At 68.5% G+C, this 15,178-nt stretch overlaps 3 protein-coding genes and 4 non-coding genes across 7 annotated transcripts; 3 read left to right on the plus strand and 4 right to left on the minus strand.

The window, feature by feature from the left end:
• Window positions 1-278: 278 nt before the first annotated feature.
• Window positions 279-5,436, plus strand: H696_02927 (hypothetical protein; the record flags this gene model as incomplete). Its single annotated transcript, XM_009496823.1, has 9 exons — window positions 279-895; window positions 991-1,183; window positions 1,365-1,537; window positions 1,657-2,065; window positions 2,207-2,302; window positions 2,380-3,846; window positions 4,018-4,458; window positions 4,714-5,143; window positions 5,267-5,436. The coding sequence occupies 9 exons, from the start codon at window positions 279-281 to the stop codon at window positions 5,434-5,436; spliced, it is 3,996 nt and encodes a 1,331-aa protein (XP_009495098.1).
• A 139-nt stretch (window positions 5,437-5,575) lies between these two features.
• On the minus strand, window positions 5,576-9,995 carry H696_02928 (hypothetical protein; the record flags this gene model as incomplete). Its single annotated transcript, XM_009496824.1, has 6 exons — window positions 5,576-5,962; window positions 6,111-6,393; window positions 6,629-6,966; window positions 7,087-7,139; window positions 7,239-7,803; window positions 7,909-9,995. 6 exons carry the CDS (start codon window positions 9,993-9,995, stop codon window positions 5,647-5,649), a joined length of 3,642 nt encoding a protein of 1,213 aa, XP_009495099.1. The 3' UTR covers window positions 5,576-5,646.
• A 417-nt stretch (window positions 9,996-10,412) lies between these two features.
• H696_02929 lies at window positions 10,413-10,485 on the minus strand. The gene has a single exon. It is a non-coding gene; the product is annotated as a tRNA-Lys (tRNA).
• A 589-nt stretch (window positions 10,486-11,074) lies between these two features.
• Window positions 11,075-11,146, plus strand: H696_02930. The gene has a single exon. It is a non-coding gene; the product is annotated as a tRNA-His (tRNA).
• Window positions 11,147-12,564: 1,418 nt separating this feature from the next.
• Window positions 12,565-12,635, plus strand: H696_02931. The gene has a single exon. It is a non-coding gene; the product is annotated as a tRNA-Gly (tRNA).
• Window positions 12,636-13,550: 915 nt separating this feature from the next.
• Window positions 13,551-13,883, minus strand: H696_02932 (hypothetical protein; the record flags this gene model as incomplete). Its single annotated transcript, XM_009496825.1, has 1 exon — window positions 13,551-13,883. One exon carries the CDS (start codon window positions 13,881-13,883, stop codon window positions 13,551-13,553), a length of 333 nt encoding a protein of 110 aa, XP_009495100.1.
• A 573-nt stretch (window positions 13,884-14,456) lies between these two features.
• H696_02933 lies at window positions 14,457-14,528 on the minus strand. The gene has a single exon. It is a non-coding gene; the product is annotated as a tRNA-Thr (tRNA).
• Between the last annotated feature and the right edge of the window lie 650 nt (window positions 14,529-15,178).

The following is a 15,178-nucleotide window of genomic DNA, read 5'->3' on the forward strand; positions in this document are numbered from 1 at the left end:
GGGGGGGCATGTACTGGTGCGCGTTCGCGCGGGCGCATTTTTCCTCCCCCCGAAGCGGCCTGGGGGAAAAAACAGCCGCGATCCGACGGTGAGGCCGGCAAGACCCCGGCATCACCCCTCGACTCCAGCTCCCTTCCTTGCCATTTCGCGCCGCCGATCATCCCTTGCCCGGGCGGTTTCCCCTTTGCCTTTTGCTTTCGGCATCTGTTGTGACGCCTCTCGCGCAAGCTCTTGCCTCCCCCCCCCCCTCTCTCTCTCTCTCGCATCCATTCTCCCCGATGTCTGGCCCTCAGACTCCCAGTCTTTCTGACTGGGAGGCCGTGACGCCGACCCTGTCGCCCTCGGTGACTGGGCCGGCGGCCGGCTCGCCGACGCTCAAGGCCACCCCCTCCCTGCTGGAGCGGATATCCAATCACCGGACGCCACTGTCGCTGCACTCGCAGAAGCGCAAGCAGGCCGCAGCGGCGGCCACTGGCCATGGGTATGGCCAGGGCGGCAGTGGGAGCGGCGGCTACCCAAGTCATCCGGGTGGTGGTAGTGGTGGCGGCGGCGGCGGCGGCGGCGGCGGCGGCGGCGGCGGCGGCGGCGGCGGCAACGGTGGTGGCACTCTCGCAGCGCCCCCTTCCTCGACGGACTTTTCTTTCCTGCCGCCTCTGGGCCCCGGGTCGGCGGCTTCTGGCCGGGCGGTGTTTGACACGGGGCCGGGGGCCGGCAGCGGCTCCGGTCCCCGGGACCGACCGGCCGGCCCCGGCCAAAAGGTCTTCCTCCTGCCGGAGCGCCTGAAGGTCGGGCGCCTGGCCGCCTGGAATCACATCACGCGCCAGGACCTCCAGTATTGCGTGGCCCAGCCGGTTGTCCAGCTGGCCGGTTACCAGTTGAATGTTGTCGAGCAATGGTGCGTCCGGGCCCCGGGGGCGGCGTGGTGGTGCCCTCGATCTGTCGGCTTCCCCTGGCTAACTCCCCCTGCTGGTGTGCTTTCCCCCCGTGCAGGCTCACCGATCGGCGGCGCTTTCTCAACACATTGCTGGTTCAGACCGACAACACCGCGGATGTGGTTTTCCTGACCTCGCTAGCGCCAATGGCGGTTCTCGGATCGCCGGACGCCGCTCCGCGGGCCATCCAGGCACAGGACATTCACAGCTGCTTCCCGGACTTGGCGGCGCGCTTCATCCTGCAGATTCCTGTACGATCTTGGCCATAGCCTCGTCCCCTGGGTGCCGGCTTGCCTCATCTTGGATCCTTGTTGCACTGCCTGCTGACACTGCCTGCCCCATCTCTTCCCCATGCGGCATGGGACTTTCCCCTTTCCACCGTGCCCTCCCCCATCCCCCCCCCCCTCCCTCCCCCCCCCACTCCTTTGGAAGACGGATGAGGGTGTTGTGGGAATTGCCCGCATGAATCACTTCCCGCCAACCCTGAATCTGATTCACGTCCCGAATGGCGATTATGACTCCTCCCTGGCCCGGATTGTCATCAGCATCAACCTCAAGAGGGCCGGCTTCACCGGTCGGACGGCCGTGTCCATTGTCCACCACCGGTGCGTTGTCTTCGACTGGGCCGGGTTCGCTTTCACTTGCCTGGGCCTGCGATGCTGGCGCTGACATGGGTCTTTGCCTCTCCCCTGGGAGGGGGGCCTGGCCGGGGTGTCCAATGCAGCGAGGCCATCGAGAAGTTCAATGCGCTGTACTTGATTTCGCCCCTGGTCCCGTACTCTTTCTCGGTGGTGGAGCTGATCCGACTGGCACAGACGGGCTTGGCCCTGTGCGGGTTCTTGGTCCCCCCGAATCAACGCTCCTCGCCGAGCTTCCTCTTCCCCCGGGGCAAGGCCTCGGCCGGCGGGAATGGCGGTGGCAGCGCGGCTCCCGGAAGTGGCAGCACCTCCCCGGACCCCGAGGGCCACATGTTTGACGAGGATCCGGAAGTGTTGCATCAGCGCTTCCTCATCCGCTGGCGGGATCCCTCCTTCGCTCAGTTGCGCGATGGGCTCCTCTGCGATCAGACGGTCCTGGCCTTGAAGCTGTACCTCGTGGTGTTTATCAAGCGCGACTCGCAGCCGCGCGGCTTGGTGCGCGCTGACACCCTTCCTGTCATTTGCTCCGTGCCGGCCTGGGCCCATTGGCACGCTCTAACGAGTTCTCCTTCTGTGTCCCTGGCCTGGCCTGGCCTTCCCCCCCCCCCCCCCTTGCTGCTCCGGGCATTCCTTCAGGCCACGGATGAAAGCCTGCTTCTTCGGCAAATCATCACACATATTCTGTCGACCGTGTGCACGGTTCGGCATATTCTCAGCCTTCATGGATTTTCGGTGCGTTCCCTCGCTTCCTCCTTCTGATGCTCCCTCTCGCCTGCTGCCAGCGCTCTGACTCGGTCCGCTGCTTCCAGGTCCCGAAGGACCCCTTTTCCAGTGCGCCGGAGTTTGTTCGCGCGGTCCGGCAATTCCAGCTTCACCAGCTGGCCGGTGATCCCTATGGCGTGAGGCGACACTTTGCGCAGGACAGCGCTGCCCGGCACTTCGATCAGCCTCCCCACGCATCGGGCCTCATCACGCCCGGGCTGCTGCAGCTCCTGGCCCCCATCCAGAGCGAGCTTGCCCGGCAGCTGACCCTCAACCCGAAGACGCTGATCCTGTCCACGTCCAACCTGCCGACGTCCTTCGAGTCAAGTGGCCCGGGATCGCGCCCGGGAATCCTCCAGCGGGCCGGGTCTTTCGGCGTGCCGGGAACCGGGGCCAGCGTCGTACGCGATGGAGCGGATGCCCCCATGGGGATGGACTTGTCGCCGGTCCCCTCGGCGCCGATGCTGGGGTCGCTGGACACCGGTGACGATGCCGGGCCGGCGAGTATCCCCTCGTCCGGGGGCATGGGTGGCGGCGGCGGCGGCGGCGGCGCCCCCACCGCTACCGCCACCGCTGGCACCAGTGGCACGGCCGGTGCTCTTGGGACCACGGCCACCGGCGGGGGGCCTCTGAGCGCGTCGGCGGTGTTTACCTCCGCTTCCATCGAGCAGCTGGTCCTGCAGCAGGTGGTGCAGGGTGCTTTGCGAGTCGAGGCGCCGGAGGTGGCCCCGGCCGCCGGGGCATCCTTCTTCACCGGCGACCCGGAAATCGGGGCCGGATTGGACTTGGCGGCGTTGGCCCTGTATCCGACCTTCGATTTGTCGCAGCTGCTTTCTCGGCCGAATTTGCCGCCGCGCATGCGTGCCCTCTGGGAGGGCCGGGTGGGCGGGGCTGCTGGCGGAACCGGGCCCGGCGGCCATGCCCCCTCGCAAGGGACCCCTGGGGCTGATCTTGCTGGCGCCGGCGCCAGTGGGATTGCCCCCGGCGCCGGGCACCATTCGATCGCCGCGCTGGACCCGGAGGACCTGGCAAGCGGTGGGGGCTCCTTTGCCCCGGGGACCGAGCAGCCTTCCAGTTTCGAGAAGCTCTTTTCCAACCCCGTGAAGCAGGTTACCCGCGGGGCCCTGGCCGGGATGCCCTTTTCCTCGTCGCGCATGGCCGACTCCCGGGGGTCCGGGTTCATCCGGCTGGATGACAGTGCCTTCAGTGGAGGCCCCGCCGCCGGGTACTGCCCCTTCTGGGCCAGTACCACGTCGATGACCATCTGCTCCAACACGTATCTCAACAGCCTCAGCCAGCCGGCGCCGCGGGTGCCTGGCGGGTTGGTCGGCGGCGGAGGTGCCGGTGGGCTGGCCGCCTCCGGCGGGTCGGCCACCCGGCCGAGTCTCCATCCGATCGACACGTCCAGCGCCCTGCTTGGCGGCGGGGCGGCCGATGCCCCGACTTCGGATGACAGCCGGGCCGGCTCGTCGGCCTCCTCGCGGCACTTTGGCCGGCGTGTCCTCGGGGGCCGGGTATGTTTTTTGGGCTTTTCTTCTGCCCCCTCGCGGCCCTGCCTTCCTGCTGCTGAGGCCGCTTCCTTTGCTGGGCCTCGGTGTCCCCCCCCCTTTTTTTTGGCATCCCTTTGGTGTCATGCTTTCCTTCCCCCTCTAACCAGTGGCTCGTTGGGGCTCGCCCGTGTGCAGAAGGATGCCTCTGTCGTGGGAGATGGCTCGGGCGCCGGGTCGACTCCGGAGACGCCCAGTGGCCCGAGCTCTGCCGGTACCGGGCAGGCTGGCGGCTCGCGCAAGAACTTCCTCCGCGGCATGAGTGGTATCCAATCATCGTTGCAGATCACTGTCGATGGGCTTCGACGGGTCCCCGGGTCCTACCCGCACTTCAAGCACAACCGCCGGGCCGCCGGTGGGGGAGCCGCTGCCGGGGCCGGGCCCGGCGCTGGCAATGGCGACTCGGCTGCCGGGTCTTCCGGGGCCGGTGGCTCTGTGTCTGGGGATCTTGTTGCCGGCGGGGCCGATGCCGGGGCCAATGGTCAGCTTCTGGGTGGCCTGTCCGGGGAGTTCCACGAACTGGCCCGAGCGGCGCGGCTGTCCGAATCGCGGTTTCTCCACTCGGTCCGCCGGGTCGAGGTACGGCCGGAACGCCCTGCTTTTCCTCCCTGCCCCCGCCTGCCGGGGGGGTTGATGGTGCACCGTTGGTTTTGTCATTTCGCGAAAGATTAACCCGTTTCAACTGTCCTCGCGGGGCTTGCGTGTATCTGTGCGCGTGTCTGCGCGTGTCTGCGCGTGTCTGCGCGTGTCTGCGCGTGTCTGTGCGTGTCTGTGCGTGTCTGCACGTGTCTGCGCGTGTCTGCGCGTGTCTGCGCGCGGCTGCGTGGCCCGCAGGACCTGGCTCTGGCACATGAACGGGCCCTCTCCATTGCCTCGGCTTCGCTGGAGGAGCGAGCCTTCGAGTTCAAGGCCCTGGAGTCGCACCTGCGTGCGGGGCTCATCCCACGGGCGCATCTGCTGCTGGCTCGGTCGCTGGGACACTCGAATGCCCTGCCGGGGCCACTGCAAAGCTACCTGATGTCAGGACTCAGTGGGCTGATGGGCGATGTGGCAGCCGCGCTGGACTCGGCCGATGGCGACGACCTGCCGGACTTGTCCTTCGCCTCGCAGCAGCTGGATTACGAGCTGCAGGTGTGCATGTCCCGGGCGGATGAGCTGAGGGATGCGCTGCAAATGCACTTGGAGACTTTGAGCCGCGTGGAGGCCAGCCTCCACCGGCGCCACAGCTCCCTCCTTTGGATGGCCCACAGCCGGGTGATCCGCGGTGCGTGTGTGATGTGGCCACCATCGAGCGGGTCTCGGCACTCCCTTTGCCCTCCTCCTCCTTCTCTTCCTCCTCTTGCGCTCGCCCCCTGACACTCACACCGTGTTGGCCATGCTTTGCCAGCCTGGAATATGCTCATGGGCAGCATGTCCTCCAATGATCCGCTTCGGCGTCCGGCGCCTGCCTTCCTGCCAGTGGTGGTCTTCTTCATCATCGGCGGGGTGAGCTGGTACTTTGTGCTGCTCCTGGTCAAGGTGGTGACTAGCGCGTCGGCGAGCGTTGCCGTGGGATAGCACATGGACCCCCCCCCCCCCCCCCCCCCTGCCCTCTTTGGCGCTCAATGGCATTATGCAATACATCAGCCTGTTGGGTGCCCCTGTGGCTCCGTTGCAGCTAGCCACCCGGGCTTTCACCCCAGGGAGGGCGGGGACATGGCATTGCATGGTCTATATTTGGGTGTTCGTGTGGGGAGGGGGAGGGGGAAGCCGCGACAGGCCCACGGTCTAGCCTGTCTGTAGGGAGGCCCGCTCGAAGCGGCTGCAGGCATTGGTGAAGCGGCTGACCGGGGAAACGGTAACCAGGCGGGTGTTGGCGGCCGGGCGATGGTCGGTGTCGCGGCCGCGAGGTGGGCGTTCGCGCGTTGGTCGGCTGTCGGAGAAGCGCGACCGGTGCCCGTGGCTACCGGGCCCGGTGGCCGAGCTGCCGCCAGCGGCCGGGAGGAGCACCTGCCGCTGACGACGCATGTCACCCAGGGTTTGCTCCACATGGAGGATGGTCAGGCTGGCGGCGCCCTCGCGGATGGCCATGCGAGCGGCGTTTCTACGTCAAAGGTGCGAGTCAGAGGTGGGCGAAAAGTAGCAGGGAAAAGGGGAGGCAGGAGGGGAGGGGGAAGGGGCATTCTAAAGAGCGGAGCCAGCGTGTGTGTGTGTGTGTGTGTGTGCGTGACAAAAACATGGCTCCATCGCACCGAACCAGCAGAACCACATCGCCGGTGGTCCAGCCATCTGAGGCGGTGGCCCAGTGGTCCGCCCACTCGGCCGAGATCGGCCCCTCCAGCGAGGCCGGGCGCGGGAAGAAGGACGGCGGTGTGAGAAAGCCGCCAGGGGCGGGGGTTGGCGCCCGGCAGTGGCACGAGGCATCGGGGGCGTCGATGCCGGGGACTGGGGCCACAGCACGCAAAGTGTGCCGGAGGACCTCTCGACGGTCGTGAATGCACGGCAGGGGGATGTGGATGTGCGCATCCAGCCGGCCTGCACAGAGGGAGAAGCGGTGCAAGGGCGGAGTAAGGGGCAAGTGAGATGGGTTAGAAGCAAAAAAAAGAGAGGGGGGAATTGGCCATGTGGGGCTCCGTGTGTGCGTGTGTGCGTGCGTGCGTGCGTGCGTGCGTGCGTGCGTGCGTGCGTGCGTGCGTGCGTGCGTGCGTGCGTGCGTGCGTGTGCCCAGAGATGGCAGGCGGCACCGAGGGATGACAGACTCGGCACGTACCCGGGCGCAGGAGGGCATCGTCAATGAGATCCGGGCGGCAGGTGAGACCAATGACGAGGACTTTGCCCTGGTGGCCACGGTCCGGGTGGCGGCCGAGGAGATCCTGCGACCCGAGCCCATCGAGCTCGGTCAGCAGCTGGGCCACCAGCCGGGACCGGGTGCTGGCCAGGGCATCCCCGGCGTCCGCGCTGCCGGGTCCCATGCCAGCTCGGCGCCGGCCGATGGCGTCCAGCGCATCGATCACCAAGATGGACAGGGGATGCGCTTGGCGGAGTCGGCGAAAGGAAGCCCGACAGTTGGCTTCCGTCTGTCCGACATAGGGCGAGAGCCAGTCGGACCTGCGGCCACCCGGCGGAGATCAGCCATGTGAATGGGCGTCGAGAAGGGCGAGAGAAGCAGGAGGACAGGCGAGATGCAGGCGCCGAGTGGAGAAAGGAAGAGGCGAGGGGGATACGTACACCTTGACATAGGCGACCGGTAGGGCGGCGGATTCGACCATTTCCCGGACCATCTGCACGGCGGGGAGGGGGGGGGGGGGGGGAGGAAAAGGGAGATGGGTTAGCACGGGAAGGCCACGAGGGGCCCGGGAGGACCAAAGGCAGGGTCGCACATGGCTCTTGCCGCAGCCTGGCGGGCCGAAGAGCAGCAGGCCGGAAGTCGGCCGCGCGGCTTGGGCAAGCCCCTCGGCGCCGGAGCCCCCCTCGGGGCCGGGCGCCGGCGAGGCAAACATCTGGATCAGCTGGCTCAGGCGCCGGCGCTCGGCATGGAAGCCGGCCCCGGGGGTGGCGGCCGAGGGGCCCCGGGCGGCTGGCTGCAGTGCCCCCTGCTGGAGGAGGTCTTCGGTGGCGGCCACCAGGGCGGCCACCGTGGTGAGGCCGTGCGGCTGGCCAGCACGACTGGCCAGCTCACGCAACAGCTGCCGGGCCATGTGCGCCAGGGCATGCCACTCGGGGGAGCCGGGGCCCGGCGGCGCGGGATGCCGGGCGCCGAAGGTGGCCACCGCATCCGACAGCCGGCCGAGGAACAGGTGTGCCGGGCGCCAGCCAAGCTCGGCAGCCGCCGCGGCCCCGGCCAGGTCCTTGGTGAGGATGGCCACATCGGGCGCCAGGCCCGGTGCCCGGGACAGGGCTGCCACCGGGCCCGGGCAGCGGAGCAGCCAGCTGGCCAACACGGGCCTGAAGAAGGGGAGCGAAGGGGGCCGGCACGTCAGCGCGGGGGAGGAGGGGGGGAGGAGGAGTGGGCGGGCCTGGTCAAAGGGAAGAAAGAAGGAGAAGACATACGCGCGGGGCTTCGGGACGTTGATGACGAAGCGGCGGAGGCCCCGGGGGAGGGCATCACACGTGTCATCCGTGGAGGTGGCCAGAATCAGGACCAAGCCCGGGGGCCGGGAGGCGGCGGGCGCGTCGGCCGTGGGGGCATCCGTGTCCTCGGGACCCTGGGCGACACTCGGAGAGGAGGCCGGCCACAGGGGCATTGGGAGGGCCTCGGTCGGAGGCGCGGCGCCCGGGCGGGCCACCGCGGCCGAAGCGGGCCCCGAGGCCTGGGTCTCGGGCCGGGCGCCGGTTGCCAGGAATTGATCGAGCAGCCGGAGGGCCCCGGCCGGCAGGAGGTGCGCGTCATCAAGGAGGATGAGCGCCGGGGCGGCGGTCCGCGCGGCCCGGAGGACCCGGAGAACGCACGACGGCGAGGCGGTCAGGGCATTGAGCAGAAAGGCGGCGGCGGGAGGCTTCTCCGGGGCGGGGGCGTCGGCATCGGCGCCGGCTGGGGCACCGAAGGCCTGGCCACGGAGGATTGCCTGGCCGGCCGGGGTGCTGAGCACGCGCCGAGCGGCCTGGCCAAGGGCCACCGAGCGGCCGGCATCGGTCGGGCCGCAGAGGTTGACGCAGGCGACCAGCGGCGCGGTGTCGGGCGAGGTGCGCTCGCGCAATGCATGGACATACGCCCTGGCGGTGGCGGCCAGCACACAGGCCATGTCCGTGCGAGGGACGACCCCGGCCGATGCGCCCGGCGGGCTGGCCCCCGGCGAGCCGGAGGCCCAGGCAAAGTCCCCGACGACCGGGGACATGGCATACGTGGCCGGGGTCCAGGTGACCCGCGGCCCGGAGGCGTAGAGCTCCAAGAGGCGGTCGCGGCGGCGGCGGCGGCGGCGGCGACGGCGGCGACGGTGATGGATGAGCTGCTGGCCCGGATCGAGCGAGGGGTCGACCGGGTCCTCCTCCTCAAGTGTGTCCAGCTCGTCGAGGAGATCGGCCTCAAGCGGGTCATCGGCGTCCTCGACGCCGAGGGCATCGTCATCATCGTCATCCTCCGTCTCGGCCTCCGGCGCGTCAGCCCGGTTGTGGCTGCCGTCGTGGGCCGGTGGCAGCTCCTCGGGCGGGTGCTCGGGCGTGTCGCCCTCGGCGTGATCCTCTTGCAGGGTGAGGGCGGCCAGTTCGTCGGTCAGCTGGGCGATGGACCGGCCGGGGCGCTTCTCGGCCCCGAGGCGCACGAGCCAATCGCCGGTGTGGAAGTCCGGCCCGGGCTGCGCCAGGCCCTCCCAGTCGGCGCCGAAGAGGAAGAGAGCCCGGCTGTCCGGGACCGAGAGATCGGCCGCCACCGCGGCCGATCGGCCCCGACCGGCGGAGCCCGGGACCAAGTCGTCGGCCCGCACGGCCAGCAGGCTGCCCGGGCCGATGCAGACCGGCCGGTGGCTGAGCGCCACGCGGAGCTGGGCGCGCTGGGCCTGAGTCCAGGAGCCGGCGCCGGTGGCCTGGCGGGAAAAGACCCCGGTCTCGAAGGGGCCCAGGAGCTGGGGATTCCCGGCGTCCTGGCGGAGCCAGAGCCCGGGCAGCTGAGCGCCGGCGGTCTCGGGGGCCGGCCCGTCGGTGGCCGGCTCCCGGAAGGTGTGGTCAAACACCTGGGAGGCGGGGTAGAGGCGGATTTGGACCGGGGCACCGTGGGCCAGGCCGGCCCGGGCGAAAGGCCACTCCGGCAAGAGGACCGGGCAGTGGGAGGGGGGGCCATGGGCCAGGGCGACCGGGCTGCGGGGACAGGCCCGCACGCGGAAGAGCGATCGGGTCCCGGCCCCGGGCCACAGCACCACGGCCACCAGCATGGGCAGGTCCACCGGGCCCGGGGTGGCGGCCAAAGGGTCTGCTGGGGCGGCGCCGCTGTCGTCGCCGGCGGCGGCCAGGGCCGCCTCGAGCACCGGCAGCAGGGACTCCGGCAGCAGGCGAGCCGGCAAGGCAGCCAACGGCAGGAGGCAGGTGTCGACCGCGGCCCCGAGGCACCAGCTGGCGTCCCAGACCGCCGTGCCCGAGAGAACGCATTCCGGGTAGCTGGTGGGCCCGGCGGCCGGCCCGTGGTCGGGGGCGCCGGTCTGGGGCATGCGGCAAGGGAGAACGAGCGAGAGGGGAAGGGACGCGCGGGGGGGGGGGGGGGGGGGTGGCGGCAAAAAAAAAACAGGAGGCGGAGGAGGGGGAGCTGGCTCTTCTGGGTTCTCGCCCGGCCGGGACCCGTGGGAGGTGGCGGGCCGAAAAGGCGCGGGACAAGCGACTCGACGAGAGGGGAGGCACACGCGGGGGGTGCCGGCCGTGTGTGACTCTCTCACGGCCTCTTCCCTCCCGGGGGGGCGGGGAGGGGGATGCGGTGAGCCCGTCACACGGTGGGCCGATCTGCGGTGCGGGGGAAGAACGGCGCCCCCCGGGACAAGGGGCCCCGCGCGCGCACGCGCGGTTGGAGCGAGATCCCTACTATCGGGGTCGGCCAACTCGCGGGCGCGCGTCGCAAAAAAGGAAGAGCGGTAAGCCCACTGTGGGGCTCGAACCCACGACCCTGGGATTAAGAGTCCCATGCTCTACCAACTGAGCTAAACAGGCCAACGCTTGGGGACCGAGTGTGATCAGGGAAAATATGTGACTTCCGAAATGCCCTGCTCTGACACGTGAACCGGCGGCACCCGCGGAGATGATGCTCAGCCTCCGGGAAAGGAGTATATGGGCCAGCCGGCGGGCGTCCCGACGTCAAGAACAACGCGGGCCAGGGGCCGTGTTGATCCCCCCCCCCCCCCACCCAGAGGAAGACACCTATCGAGGGCTGGGCGGCACCCTTTTTCTGGGGGGGCGGAAATGCCGTCCGCCTCGGGACAAAGGCCCCGGTGGTGGGCAACACGGGCACCAGGAAGCGAATGGCAGCCATTCCAGGCGCGAGCGACCGCTGCAGAGGCAGGGACACAGCCAGACCATGGTGCACACGGAGGGGGAGGGGGGCGACATCCCCGGGCGTGGAGAGGACAATGGGCAGGGCAAAAGACCAAGGGAGGCGAAAGGGGAGGAAGAACATGGCGCGGTCGCCTCGGGGCTGGTTCTGGAGCAGTCGTGTGACGTCCACCGGTCAGAGTGCACGTTGGTCGGTGTTTGGCGGAAATTTGAGATAAATCCCCCGCATGTGCCAGTGCTTGGCAGAGATGTGGATATCGTATAGTGGTTAGTATAAGTGGTTGTGGCCCACTCGGCCCCAGTTCGATTCTGGGTATCCACACTTTTTGCCGCTCCTGGGCTCGGTGTGCGTGCGAACCCGGGGCGCGCGCGTCGTGGGAGCCACGCCTGGACTCAGGGCCGGAACGAGGGGGGGCGGCCGCACGGGCGCGGCCCGACATCGACCGTCGCGGGCTGCCAACGACAGGAAGCCGTGAGGGCAAGCCGCGGGCCTCGTCCGGGCCGGGGCCAGCGACCAAAAAACCATCGAGATCTGGCCGAGAGAGGCCCGGAGGAACTGAGCGCGCCAATCGGGGCCGAAAGAGAAGGCGCGCGGGCGGGCCGCGCGAGAGGGGGTGGCGCAGAGAATGGGCGCGGCGTATTCATGTGGCTTTGCGAGGTGTGGCCCGAGGGCAAGGCCCACGGCGGGACGCGGATGCCAGCGAATGAGCCTCCTCGAGGGGTCCGAGCGTTGGTCCTTTTTGGGGCGGACTTGCCGCCGGCTCCAGGCCGTTCGGCGCCATCAGAACCCGGACCGCTGAGGCAGGGGTCTCACGGATCCGGTCGCACGCCCGAGGAGGGATGCCTTGGTGGAGGGCATACTGGAAATCCGGCCGTAAGCATACTCCGGGCAGGGAAGGGGAACGAGCCGGACCAGGGCATGTAACCCGGCTAAGGGAGCTTCTGGCAACTTGGGCTGGGGCGTGCGAGAAAGCGAGCGGGGAATATATGACAATATAAATTCGGGAGGAAGCCTTAGAACGGCCATGTGCAGGTCGGACTCAGGTGTTTTGGGAAGCTCTCCTGAAAGGGGGTGCTTTGGCCTTCGGTCCCTGGTCAAGGGGCCGGCCGGGGGATGCCACCCCTGCGCCCATCTCCCAGCACCGGCTTTGGGCTCCTCCGGAACTGACGACGCCCTGCAGCCGACCCACCGAAGCTCCCCGAAAGAATGCCATTCACAAATAACAAAAGTTGATCTAGAGGCTGGAAAGTGCCCATTGTAACTCAGCGAGCGATTTAGTTTATCGAATTTGGGGGGGTTCGGTTGCCGGCGCGGCACTCAGCGGCACGACCATTGCTGGCCCGCGCGCCAGCGCCACGGTCGCCCGGAGCGATGGCCGCCTGGGTCTTCTCCCCTGCCCCTGCCCGTGGATGGGGCCAATGCAATGGGCCGGTGTGCGACCTCGGCACCTTGCGAGCCGGCATCCCTCGCGGCCGGGCATCGGCCCGTCTCCTGCGCCGTGCCTGGCATTCGTCCAGGCAGGCCAGGCTGGTGCCTGTGTGTCTGAAGACCCTGACCTGGGGTCCTGCGCTACGGCGGCGAAAGAGGGCCTGCCTGCTTGCTGGTTGTGTTCCCTTTTCTCCCCGGTCCGGGGCCGGGAAATGGGCCTCCCGGGGAGGAGCGTGCCACGCCTCGGGGCCAGCTTCGCCAAGGCGACATGCCTCAAGTAGCCGGGAGTATGATGGACTTTCCTCCTTCGGGCGTCGATGGTTTAGTGGTAGAATTGCCGCCTGCCACGCGGTAGACCCGGGTTCGATTCCCGGTCGACGCATCTTTTTTGGCCCGCGGCTCGAAGAGCGGGGCACCGGCCCCCCACCAAAACCCGGACAAAGAGGCCGCAGCACCGGCGCGAGTCCCCATGCGCCTCCGGATGAGTGGGCCACCTATGGAAGGGGCCCGGGGTAAATCCCCGCGAGGACGGTCACCCATCGGGTGCCAGATGGCAAGTGGCCGAGGGGGCGAGGTCCGTTGGGGGGGGGACGGAGAGCCGGTCGATCGGCAATGCCGGGCCGCTTTCGACCGCGTCCGTGCCATTCTTGCTTGGAAGGTCGAGGTGGGTGGGATGCAAGGGGGCCATCAGGCACCGGGGCCCGGGCACATATGCCTGGGAGCGGAGCACCACGTCGGCGAAGGGGAGGTCACTTCCCGCGATGGAGGCGGCGCGCGCGCGCATCTCTGGCAGCGTGCTCGGCCGGAGACCGAGCCGGCATGGGCGCCGCTCGGACGAGCCCGGGAGCACCTTGCGTAAGATGGTCAGCCTGGTCCGTGAGGCGGGCAGGGCGGGAGGGCCCGATGGCGAGCGCTCGATTGGAATCAGGCATCATGGGGATGATGTGCACGCGGGCCGACCCATGGCAAAGGGGCGCGATTCGCATGCGGCTGCACCTTGTCATCGCGGTGACCAGCCGGATGCGGAGAAATGCACCGGGTATCCACCATGCAACTGGGGACCACACACATGGCCACAAGTGCCCCTCGGGGGCGAAAGGAACCCGGGGGCGGGCGCGGGAGCACGGAGCGCGGACGGCCTTGACGGGCAACCTGCCAGATGGATGGGCACGGGGGTGGTGAGTGGTCGCCGGGTGGCGGGTCGGCGGTTGTTCACCGGCAGGCCGATCCGCGGCTCGAAGGAGGGGTCCAGCCGACCATCCGCAGCCGCCTCGTTCCCTTTTGCCAGGCGCGGGTGTCAGGGCCGGATGGCGGCCTTACGGGCCGGTCTCGCGCGACTGGGGTTGGATCCGCCGCCGGAAAGACGCCGGCTGTCGATGCTTCGCCGGGCCGGGGCACGGGCCGCCGGAGTCGCGCCCGCCATGCAAGACTGGGCCATGCGGCGTTGTCCAGATCCGGGCCTCACGCCCGACCTCATGACGAGGGCTGGCTTCAAGGCATCGGCAGGGGGATCAGTCCGGCGGCGGGCGGCCAGGCCGGGGTGCGGGGAAGGGTCCCGGCCCCGCTGCCAGCAAATGGCATGATCGTCGTCCAGGATCAAGGGCTCCAAGCAGGCACCGTTGTGCTCCATCGGACAAACGGACCGGAGCGGGTCCCCAGGAACGACTCGGCAATCCCCATCATGAGGGAGGTACCCCCCTGCATGGATAGCACCGGATTTCATGGAGGCGTCGCGTTCACCCTGCCTGCAGGCTCCTGACGATGGGTGGATCCCGTACCACTGGGAAGGATCGTGGGGGATAAGCCCTTTTCGGGGCACAGCAGAGAGAGGGGGAGAGAGGGAGCGAGAGAGAGAGAGAGAGAGAGAGAGAGGAGAGAAGGAGAGAGAGAGAAGGGGAGAGAGAGAAGGAGAGAGAGAGAGCGAGAAGAAACAAGAGAGAGGAGAGAAGAAGAGAGGAGAGAAGGAGAGAGAGAGAGCGAGAAGAAACAAGAGAGAAGAAACAAGAGAGAGGGAGAGAGAGAGAGAGAGCGAGAGCAAGAGAGCGATAGAATAAACAAGAGATAGGAGAGAAGGAGAGAGAGAGCGAGAAGAAACAAGAGAGAAGAAATAAGAGAGAGGAGAGAAGAAGAGAGGAGAGAAGGAGAGAGAGGGGAACACGCACATGAGGCTGTCCAGCCCTCCCCAGGAGGACAAAAAGTATGGTGCTCATTGGGTGGATCGAACACCCGACCTCCAGTTTACTAGACTGGCGCTCTACCACTGAGCTAAACGAGCAGAGATGTCTGTCCGCTCTTCCCGAGACAACAAATATCCGCGCGCGGAGCTCCGAGGGGGGGGCACCCTTACGTCGTCCCGGTGGCCCCGACAAGGGGGCATGCCGGGCCGAGCACGGAGCACAAGAGGAGGGCAGGGACAACCACGTACGCGGGGTGACCGAATGCCGCCGAGGCTCTTACGAGCGAAGAGCGAGGCGAAGGCAGCCAGCGGGAACCCCCTCAGGGGCCTGGCCGCCGGGTGTTGTCTCTTCTGGAAGAGCGCGCCAGCACCAGGCCGGCGACGCCCGGCTGCTCGTCGGATGGGTCTCCGGTCCGTGCTTCGGCAGAATGGCGGCCCGGATGCCCAGCACGAGGCACTCTGGCTCCCGGGCGAGGGCCGACATGGCGGGCCTGACCGTATTGCTCCCTTCCCCGGGACTCTGTTGGCGGCACCGGCCCCATGGCCCAGCACATGTGCGAGTGGGCATGTCTCGGGGAAGCCTCACCCGGGGCGTTGCAACGCTAACGGGAAGGTCAAATGCGCCCGCCCGCCGGGGGGGAGCCAGCTGGCAAAGATGCCCTTTCGAGGGACAGGGGCGCGTGGCCCTGAAGCGGAATACTGCCTGAAGAGGCTGTTTGTCCTCCCCCCCCCCCCCCCCCCCCCCCCCC

This window comes from Fonticula alba, assembly GCF_000388065.1.
Source record: "Fonticula alba strain ATCC 38817 unplaced genomic scaffold supercont2.4, whole genome shotgun sequence".
Classification (NCBI taxonomy): domain Eukaryota; order Rotosphaerida; family Fonticulaceae; genus Fonticula; species Fonticula alba.